We start from the raw sequence: 11,549 nt of genomic DNA on the forward strand, positions 1-11,549 counted from the left end.
GCCAATTACTACACATCCTCGGTTGGTATTTTCTTTTAAACATGCTATAGTAGATTCACATCAACCGTGCATTTGATGTCTTGGCCAGTGTCCCTTACGACGCTCCTGATTGGCTGTTGATGAGCCAATCACAGGGCTGGTGGAAACTGTCTCTCGAGAGAGTTCACATGGGTAGGATCTGTATTCTACGTGTCCTAAGGGATACGTCTTTCAAAAGTATCCTTCAGAAGAGGTGGAACATACATCCTGCCTATGTGAACTCTCGAGAGAGACAGAGTTTCTAGCCCTGTGATTGGGTTATCAATAGCCAATAAGGAGCATCGTAAGGGACTGGCCTAGACATTAGATGCACGGTTGATGTGAATCTACTATAGCTTTATTTTGCATAAACCTAATCAGGTTGATGCAGTTCCCCGAAATAAACAAGTATCAGAAACAGTTGCTGTAGATTCTATCTAACAGCCGTAGGCCTAAGTACGAAGTCTATCGAGGTCAAGGCTAGTATGGTTGGTAGTGTGCTGGTATCCTGAAAACTAACCATAGAATCTTCTTGAAAATAATCTCATGTTTCCCACTCCCAAATTACCTCCTGGAATGGCAAAAAATAAAAAAGGTTGGGGGGAGGGCTTGTGTAGTACCTACTACTTATTATCGAATTTTTACTTATTTCATAAACAAAAATATGCTAACGATATCCTGTGGTTCTTTGCAGAAGCTGGGGGGGGGGGGGGGGGGGGGTGCAGCATTGAGGGGGCCACCAAATTTGAAGTTAGGAAGAACGTCTCTTTTGGGGGAGGTGGATGACGAAGCCAGTAGCTTAGATTCTTACAGTTTTTATGAGTTTTCAGTACATATTTTATATTTAATATAGATTGGCTTCCTTTAATGTTCATTATATATAAATGTAATAATTATGTGTTAATGAATGTACTATCAAATTTTATTATGTAGTACTTATGAAAGAAGTGGTTCAGTGACAGTCAGGGCAAAGATATTGGATAGTTACCCCCCCCCCCCCAATCAATCTAGTGTTTCGTTTTCTTCTGCATTTTCATAAAACTGAGGCTGATGTTATTATGAATACATAAAGTATTTGCATGAATTAAAATTTCTTACCACCTTTTTCGTTGCAAAAGATAATTAAAGAAAATACTTTATGTATTGACAATAACATCAGGCTCAGCTTTATGAAAATGCAGAAATAATAATGATTGTAGTCTGCAGTTCGTTAGGCACAAAAAATGCTCACGAAAGAAAACGAAACACTAGGTTGATGGAGGGGTTACCATCCAATATCTTTGCACTGACTCGCAGTCACTGAACCACTTATTTTATAAGTACTACTACATAATAAAATTTGATAGTATAGTAATTAACACATAACAATTGCATTTATATATAATGTACATTAAAGGAAGTCAATCTTCATTAACTATAAAATATGTACTGAAAACTCATAAAAACACTGTCAAGTTGTCAACACAACTTCACAATTTTATACAAGAGATCGCAAACAAAATAAACTTTGATGACGTGATAGACAAATTTGCGGCTGTAGGTAAAAGCTAGACAGGTAAAACTGTGAAGACATCGTAACGTGCATCAATACTTATAATGTCCTACAATTCATTCTCAATCCTTTTCTTTGTTTAGGTTTTCTGTTATCATTATCTGTCTAATTATCTCTACAACATTCTAATACCTTTATACCGTTTTATTTCCTTGCATATAGTTGATCATCCTAAGCATCCATCACTTTAATCTCTTTTTTTTTATTATTTTGACTCATGTTAAACATTCTTTTAAGAAAAGTAAGGTTTAGGCTATAGTTAGTGGACTAATTCATCTTTGTTCTTATCAGTTTTCTTTTCAGACATTATAACGTATTCAGTCTTTATCACAAATCCATTTTTTTTGTCTAGTATTAACTTCTATGCTAGCAACAAATTGTACATTTTCAAGATTTTCTCAGCCCCCTGTATTCCCTAATGTTTAACTCCTTTTTTTTAGTCAAATTTATTTAATTTTCCATTTGTCTTTGGTTATTAAGAGTTATATACTGGTTACTGTGATGCTTTACTATAATCTACGTTATTGTTATCTTATCAACATTTTGTAATTTGCTTATGAGGGCTAATGATTAATCAATTACAGGATATCTATTAGATGTAAAATAAACTATTTCAGTTAGCAAATTCGGTTTGCGTTCTATCATTCCAGAATATTTTTGTGCAAATTAGAATGTTTTGTTGTCAACGCAATATGCCTAAAATAATGAAGGCAAACATTTCCTGCCAAGATTAGCACACTCAAATGAAAATAGTCCCCCACCCCCTATGGGGGCGCCATAAAAGACTTTGACCCCGGGCGTCAGCAACCCTCACGACGCTCACTCCACAAACTCAGTTGCGGGCACACTACACTATTTATGAGGCGCAAAGCTTTATTCCCTTAATTGTTTGCTCTATTTAGTTTAACTTTACTTTATGTTACGTCAAAATGTTTAGTTTGATTTATGTCTATTATCCCTATTTTGCAACCAAATTAACTCCGAAAAATTAGATACAATCCAATATTTCTACTTTACTTTTACCTTTCATTTCTTCTTCTTCATGACTAAGGCAGAGCCCTGCTCTTACTTAGCTTTGACATCCATCGCTTTCCAGGTTAAGAACATTAATTTTTAGGGCTATCCTGTGATATATATATATATATATATATATATATATATATATATATATATATATATTCTCCCAGTTTTCTGTTAGGGGATATCAGTGTCCTTAAATTTATATCCGGATCTGATTTTTGTGGCGATTTACACATGATTAAATGTTCGGTGGTGTCCTCCTCCTCCACTCTGCGTATTTCACAGACCTCGTCCTTAAATTTGCCCCGGAAGTTGTTAGCCTTAAGTTCAACATATTCAGTCCGGATTGCGCAATGATACAGACATCCTTTGTTTCCAGATCCCTCATGTACTTGTTTTCCTGGAAGTCGTCTATGAATCTCAGCTTCTTCATTTCTTTCCTCTTTTCTCTCAAAGTCTCTTGGATATCTTGATTCATTCTTATCTTTATTTCCTTTTTCAGTGCTGCTTTGGGATATTCTCTTAGTCCATTAATTTCTATATCATATTTGGTGCATATATGTTCACCACGCTTTTTGCCCAACATTGCCCATATGGGGGCTCTTAACTAATCTTCTACTATTTCTTTTATTAATCATTTCTCCTCCGAATTTATGATGTGGAAAAGCATTATTTTCTTTTAATCAATTCTGTAGGCTACTGGCCATATACCGGACTCCGCTATAATTCGCCAATACGGCGTGCCCTGTGGTTGTTCATACATTCCTCAGAGGATCCTGTATTGCATATAATGCCACGTTTCCGCCCTGTTTTCTTCTTCCTGAATTGTTGAACACGAGGACGAGTATAAAAAAAACAAATATTGACAGAATAGTTTATTTTATGAAGATTAAGTAACAAAAGGATCATTGTACATTGTATTTACAGTTCTTAAAAAAGGGGCTGGTGATACCAACAGGAGGTTATAAAAAAATAATAAAAAAAAAGTTTCGGGGAAGAGAAAAGCAAAGCCCAGTGAAAGGGGAGCATTAGGCCTATGCATAGTTTACCGCCTCTTTTGTCACTCGGAAAACTTAAGTTTTCATTATCTGGGAAACAATGAAAGTAGAGGAATGCTAGGTGATACGTAGTGCAGCCCCTCAGTTTTTATTGATAAATGCTGTAGATTTTCACAAAGGAACGGTTGTACGTCTCAAGGGCGGCGTATCGGCGGCTTATCCAGAGTAGCAATAATCTGGGCGAGTGCAGTTGGCGGGAAACTGGGTGTCCTTGCGTACCTTCTATGGCTTTGGGCATGGCGCAGTTCTTAGCGCACGCAGCCCTGGACTATGCGGATTTTGTATAAGGAATAGAGAGATAGAGACAGCAGAAACAGAGAAAGACTCATAGCACCAGAGACTGCATAGCACTACGTAACGGTAAAAAGAGGACGGAGATGTGTAGCACATACTAGACTCCATCGCCCGCACAAAGACAGAAGAAGAAGAAGAAGAAAAAGTGGGAGAACTCAGGACAGATTACTAGGATAGACTGGTCTTTACTTTTCCTTTCCGTGATATCCCGAAGGATACGATTTGAGACAGAAGGAGATTTAAAACTGGAAAACAGGAATAGAATGAAAAAAAAAATAGAGATATAGAACAAGAGAGAGAGAAAAAAAAGAAGCTTTATTTACAGCTACTGAGTTGGACGGGACAAAGGTATAGCGGGTTGGAGGGGGAAAATTGTAAATTCTTCAGAATTCGACAGATATTTCCTCTACGTTACTTTTAAAGTAATTTACGTAATATAGACAAATCAGATAAGGGAAAAGCATAGACAACTGGCTAAACTGGATATTCTCCAGCAACTGTTGTCCAGAGAGAGAGAGAGAGAGACTGCCACGACTTACCACTTGTGCTCTACGTTAAAGAGCAAAGTTCAGTTTAATGGGCTCGTTCGTTTTGACCAAAATTTATGTCAACTAATTAAAAATACACTTCGGACGCGATCATTTCGACAGACAACCATCCGTTTGAAATTGTAATTTATCTTTAAATAAACAGTGAGTCAATTTTGAGAGACAGGCCTTTTCGAAAGAGATTGATTTTCTGTTTTCTTCTACTAGTTCTACGAGTAGCCTAGGCCTATATCATTGGGAGTCCTAATAACATTTTAAAACTCACATATCATTGCCATAACTTCGTCTCTTATGGTGATATGTTCACTATACATGAGTACAGTGATTCCAGCCTTTACTTGCCAAAGAGGTATAAAAAAAAAAGTAAGGTTCACTATTTTTTTCAAATTTTAGCAGACTCACTTGGTTCTACTCTGAAGCATCTATAAGTTTCGAGTTCCCTGAAGTCTCTGTAGAGTGTCTGAAGTTCCGCTTTTTCAGCAAAAGCCTGAAAACATCCGCCATAGGAGAAAAATCGGACAGAAAGTAAAAGAAAAAAAAAGAATTGAGCATCGTACAAAATAAGATTAAACTAAATATATATATATTTTTCATAATATTGGCATTGTTCGTTGGGAATGCTTTGCAGAAGCAGCTTTCCCCATTATAGTACTATAAGATCAAAGTCACATTAGAACTTGAAGTTGAACTGAGAGAAGAACTTGTCAAACTCGGCAGCAGCCGGCGATCGACCGTTCTGGTTGATGACGAAATGACTAGCGGGATCGAAAGTGGCCAGTGGAAGTGGGCGTCCTACTGTGGAGGCGCTCTGAGTTGGTGGAGGCCTAGGCGCAGCTGTAAAGGTTGTGGGTGCTGCAGAAGACTGCGCAGAGAATGGGTTAGAAGCTGGTCTTGGCAGGAAACTGCTGCTGCTGGTGGTCCCTGCCTTCACTTTGACGTTCTTGAACGTCCCGCTGGCAGCGTCGAATACCAGTTGGTTTGCAACGTCGCTTCCTCCACTCAGAGTTTGAGACCCGTCATCGAGGGACACATGTGTGACTGGTGCGGCAGTGGGAGGTGGTGGAGGAGGAGGAGGTGGTCGTGTGGTAGTTGGAGGAGGAAGAGGCCTGAAAGTTGGTGCAGCTGTTGGCCTTGGGGCAGGTCGGGGTGTGAATACTAGGGGACGAGTAGTTGGTCGTGGAGCAGCGAAGTTATTAAAAAGCTGGTTGAATTCTCTGTCGAAATCAAAGGCAATAGGCTTTGGAGTTGGCCTAAAGGAGGGACCTTCTGGAGGCCTGAAGGCTTGGTGTGTGGTTGGTCGGAAGCTTGGTTCTTCTTCTTGCACTGGGTCGAATGTCGGCTGAGGGACATGTACCTCTTCCTCTTCAGGACAAAAACAGTTTGTGGTTGAGGGCGTCTCACTTTTTGCTTTATAGGTCTCAGTGATGCTGGGGTTGTAAACCTACTGAGAGAAGGAGGCGTAGTGAAGATGGGAGCAGGAGCTGGGGTTACCTCAATTGGATCTGCAACTGCCTCAGGAAATACTGGTTCAGGCTCCTGCTGCCTGACTGGAACGGGTCGGAAAGTTTGTTGGGGCGCAGGTCGTGGGGATGGTTGGCGACGACGACTGCCCCTAACTGGCGCTTGTTCTTCTTGCTGACTAGTTTGTACTGGTCGACGACGACGGTTGAACTGCAGTTGGTCAAGCTGATCTTGAGAAAGTTGCTGTTCTTTTGTTTGTTGAAGAAACTGGTCATTAAGTGGTAATGATGGGACTTCTTGAGTTTCAGGATCAGGAATAGCATTGGGATCACATTTGTTACCTGATGTGTAAGTAAATTCACGGCGAACGCCTTCTGGATCAATGTAGCCATACTTGCCTTCTACTACGCAATCCAGTCTTCGAACTTCTTCCTTGAAAGAGCCATCTGCAGCTTCATAACCAAAGACATAGTTTCCTTGCTCATCAAAGTATGAGTAACGACGGATGGTTTCAACTGGGGGCTCTGTAGTACGATCATTACCAAATCTTGGAATAATGTGTTCAGAACGGGTACCAATTTCAAGACCTGTGTTCAAAGCTCTGTGAGGCTCAAGGTCAAAGTTTACATCAAAATCATCAACAGGTCTGGACTGCACAACACGTCGGGACTGAGGTCTCGTAGGACGCCTTGTTAGGACTTCATTGTGTATCAAAGGAGCTTCATTGTGTATCAAAGGAGCTTCAGTTGCAGGCTCTGTAGCTATGGGCTCAAAGAAGGGGGCTTCAGTAAAGGGGTCTGTTGCGAGAACACTTTCTTCAGTATCGGGGAACGCTGGCTCTGGAGCTTGTGTAGTGAATGTAAAGCGTTGTGTGGGAGGATGGAAAGTTGTAGGTTCTGGCCGTACCACTCGTACTCGGTTGCGACGCACCGGAACCCTGACCCGTACGGGTTCATTTACAACTGCTGGGGTCTGAACTGCACCTTGGAAAACTGGCCTTGCAGGTACTGCTGTTGACTGAACAGCTTCTGGGCGTTGATGGACGCGCTGCCTTCTGCGGGACTGCAAGATACGTTGGGCTTCAGTATCTCCACTACGCGCAGCCTCTGCTAAAGCGCGGAATCGTGCACGAGCTTGTGCCCTCTGGCCATCTTGGGCTGAAACAAGCAAGGCCCCAGTCCCAGCCACTAACAATATCTGAAATGCAAGAATTGGAAGGTTAATGTCGTGATCTGTACAGCAACAGATAACAAATGAAAATCAAGAGATTTAAGTTGACTTGAACTCTTTAAACCATGGCAATTAATTTTCTTGCTTTCCCCCCTATTTGCAGTTTTCCCTTATCCAGTGTTCTCAAAAAGTTCAGGTGGAATAGATTAGACAGTCGCCCGCTTGAATGAGCGGGATGATTTCACCATTTTTTTCGCCAAAGGGAAATGCTTGGGATACGCCATTCTGGTTTAATTTTATGGTCATGCTTGTCCTGTTAAACTCTTTTAAAAGTCAGCCTTGACCCTAATTCTAAGAAGGAACAAGATATTTGAAAAAACATGTCCTCCATCCCCACTCAATGCTTTAGTGTGTGTCACTGCACATAAAAAGCTCATGTAATGTACATTCAGCGTTTAGATATATGCTATAATGTCCTGCGTATCTCAAACTTTTGGGATGTACTTAGCCATTACACTAAAGCCCTCCACATTATTACTGGCCTGTTTCCTTTCTCAAGAGTTCCCCGATGCACCTTTTCTATTTAATTTGTTTTATTAAGATAATTAATGGTTTACATATATTTTTTTTTATCAGTTACATTACTCGTGTGTCAACTGTCATGTGTAACTGACTTCATTCATATTACATTTCACAGGGGTTGAACTGGATGATTGTGGTTATAGGTGAGAAACGCCTGGAAATCTAACTGAAAACCTTCCCTTTCCACAAAGAGTTGATAGGAGATTGTCCCCCTTGGAGAAGACAGGTTCAAAACGTGAATATAACCGCCACCAAGACAGGAGGAGGAAATGAGTGCAGTTACAAGGCGAGAGTGGAAGAGAGGTAAGCTTAAGATTACCGGAAACATAACGATGAGATAAGAGCTGATAATGAGCCTAAGAGTTGCTAATGATGGCGGAAGTTTTGGAGGCTGTAGACGCAGTATAAAGCGGGAAAACAAAACGGCAGGTGGTAGGACCGTGAAATAAGGGATTTCACGAAGGTTTTCCAGCCAATTGCTCCCCCTGCCTTTTTTTTTTTCTTTTTTTTTGGGGTGGGGGGGGGAGGGCAGCGCCACGCGTTCATCTTTCGTCAAGGTCATTCGATGTCCAGAGCTCCTTTTTCAGCTAATAAGTACGTTTGTTTGTGATCGTAGCGTTTTTGCTTTTACAGAATCGAATCACTGAACAGTTGATGTAATTAAATGACTGTTGAATTTTAGAATAGTCTTTTTAAAAAAAATGGAGGATAAAACAGACAGGCATTTTCAATTGCGTTCGTAGGCGTAATCTCCACCTTGTATGGAAAAGCTCTTTCCAGGAACAACCTTTGGTTACGCCTTCCAGGTCGTGCTGGGGCGTTGCTATCAGATCATAAAACGTATGCACGCACGCGCGCGCGCACATACACACAGAGGAGGTGACCTAAACTATTTCCGGATTACCAAAGAGTAAGGTCAAGACGCTCATTTTTTTTCCCGAGTCATTTGGATAACTTGCTGAAGAGGAAATGCATCGTTAGAGCAAACAAATAATCGTTGAAGTGAATCCATGATTTGTTTTCTGCTCTCTGATTCGTCAGTATAATGAAATACATATTTCTTATTTCTTTCAGATAGGTTATGTCCGAAAGATCCTGCTTACGTGTTTGTCTGAAGGTCTTTTTAATTTTGATCATATTTGCTTTATTTTTTTATTCACGAAATGTTTTTAGATTGCACAAAAAACATTGATATTTCCTTAAATACATTTTTTAACGTTTCTCGGTCCCTTTGTATAATGTTTGATCGTAAGACTTTGCTTTATAAGACACAACCGAACTAATAAACAGTTTAAATTCACAATAGTGCAATAAATCATGTTTCATCAGCTAGATTATCCCATCTGTTAACATGCAAAAACTAAAAAAAAAAAAAAGTTAAAAAGACACGTTCGTGAAAGCCTCCAATTTCTATATATAAACACAACGTCATAACGACATAATATCCTATTATTTCACAAAGTTGACGATTATTCTTAGAAACAAAAATTCGTGCGTGAAATATCCACATTTCTATATATAAACACAAATTCATTGAATACATCCATTTTACTGTATAAAAACCCAAAACACTACGAAATAACATACTCTATTTTTTTCCCCAAAGTTGACAGTTATTCTTAAAATAAAAAAAAGAAAATAGATAAACGTTGCGATAACCCTGGCCATCACGAACGAGACACGTACTGTACCGTTTCAGCAATTCGTGCATTTAGGTGCAAATGACGCAGCCGATTTCGTCATTAACATCAAACTTTTGTGTTGAAGGTTTTTCTTGAAAACATCATGAATGAAGACGTGGTTTTAGTAAAAGCGTTGCTTTTCCCCCAGTGGGATTGATTAAGTTTGGATTATTATTATTATTATTATTATTATTATTATTATTATTATTATTATTATTATTATTATTATTATTGTTTGTGAGAGACGAACAGCCAAATTCAACCATCCCGAAAGATATCTGTTTAGGATATTTAAACTTAAACAGATTTAAATGCTTATGCTTATGTAATAAAAAATAATAATAATAAGAATAATAATAATAATGATAATAACTTATATTGATAATAGAATGATAGATTAATAATAACAAAAAATAATTTATATATACGTTTAATTTTATTATTATTATTATTATTATTATTATTATTATTATTATTTAAAACGTACATACTCATCCACTCTAAAATAACCCAAAACGCAATCAGCCACTCACAGCAAAAAGCCCAAAGCAAAGGAAGTACTGTACACAACCATCCTGGTTAAAAAAAGAAACTTTAAAAATAAAAGATAATTTTATACTGAGGAAAACCTTTAAAAAAAGCTATAAAAATAATTCTATACTAAGAATAACTTTTAAAAAAACGTAAAAATAAAAATAATTTTATACTTAAAAAAAACTTTAAGAATTAAAAAATAACTTTTATAATGAGGATAACTTTTAAAAAACTTAAAACATCAAAAATATTGTTTATACTAAGGTTAACCTCCCAAGGAAGCCCAAATATCCACCAAGACCTTGGGCGGGCAGAAATTGGTCTTCTGGGGACACTCCGAGAGGCCAAAGAGGTCTCGACTGTGGGTGTGGTCACTGCAGGAGTGTGGGAGGGGCGGGGCATACGTGTACGCTTCCCAAGGTCAGCTGGTGTCGAATAAGAATGGTCGAGGGAACTGGATTGTAGGATTCATAGGATGCACTTGAAAAGTTAAAGCTGAATTATTATTATTATATTATTATTATTATTATTATTATTATTATTATTATTGTATGAACTTGTGATTGGCATGATTCTTCCTTACTATGGATATGCAGGAATAGTAATTGGTTTAACTGATGAATATGTATATATATATATATATATATATATATATATATATATATATATATATAGAGAGAGAGAGAGAGAGAGAGAGAGAGAGAGAGAGAGAGAGAGAGATAAGCTAAGAATATTGTGCAACCAAGGCAATCCGGTATCAAGGTATGTAGTAAATTTCCAGTTTTTACGAAAAGTTTTTGCATATGTTCTTAGATGCACACACACACACACACACACACACACACACACACACACACACATTCATAAGAAGCAAGTATATATTAAATAACCACACTAACTCTCTGACTCAAAATCTTTTCACTGGAAGCCTGAAATCCGAAGGAGAAGCAAATGAAACCATCCCTCTAGCGGTGAGATTCCGAACCACGCTCGCTAGGTCTAAATAAGGTTGCACTACCCTAGGCGGACATTGCAATTTTTATTGACCACCTCAAGAAACAAGTTGTTGCATAGGTTTTACCTTCACCAACCGATTCGGCAGTCTTCTACGACCTATAAAACGCCGCGAAAGGTCAGGCAGGTGGAAAAACGGCTTCAAACGTCTACTATATCACTGACGTTCTAAAATGTATGAGAAGCATTACTTTTTCTTTACCTGCATTGAATAGAAACAAGAGTCTTGGAAGAGGATAAATATTAGCTCGTCCTGTCACACGCTTCGGTCTCTGACTTCGTACCAAAGTCGTGCAAAGTGTCGTACTTTATAAAGTGAGTTTTGTACAGTTACAATGTAAAGTCTATGTTAATTTTACTGTTATTTTATTGTATAGCACTGTACACCTTCTGGTCAACGGTATACGTACATAGGTGAATGGTTAGCGATATACGTACATAGGTGACTGGTGAACGATACACGCACACAGGTGACTGTTGAACTATAACGTACATAGTAATTGACTGTCTAACGATACAAGTACACAGGGCGGTACAAGTGAAAGGTAGCAAGTCTAACGAAGGTAATGTTTGAATATGATAATGTACTGAGATGATTTCACTTTCTAGAGCCAGT

The 11,549-nt window shown here is 38.5% G+C and overlaps 1 protein-coding gene across 1 annotated transcript in view; it reads right to left on the reverse strand.

The window, feature by feature from the left end:
- Positions 1–3,452: 3,452 nt before the first annotated feature.
- The window catches only part of LOC135213165 (uncharacterized), a 14,928-nt gene continuing 6,831 nt past the window's right edge, over positions 3,453–11,549 (reverse strand). Inside the window, exons 2-3 of the mRNA XM_064247112.1 lie at positions 5,868–7,148; positions 3,453–5,829 (exon numbers count right to left, since the gene is read on the reverse strand). Of these exons, the coding sequence (XP_064103182.1) occupies positions 5,161–5,829; positions 5,868–7,148 (1,950 nt within the window). The 3' untranslated portion in view covers positions 3,453–5,160. The remainder of the gene's footprint in view (positions 5,830–5,867; positions 7,149–11,549) is intronic.

This window comes from Macrobrachium nipponense, chromosome 42 (assembly GCF_015104395.2).
Source record: "Macrobrachium nipponense isolate FS-2020 chromosome 42, ASM1510439v2, whole genome shotgun sequence".
In the NCBI taxonomy this organism is placed as follows: domain Eukaryota; kingdom Metazoa; phylum Arthropoda; class Malacostraca; order Decapoda; family Palaemonidae; genus Macrobrachium; species Macrobrachium nipponense.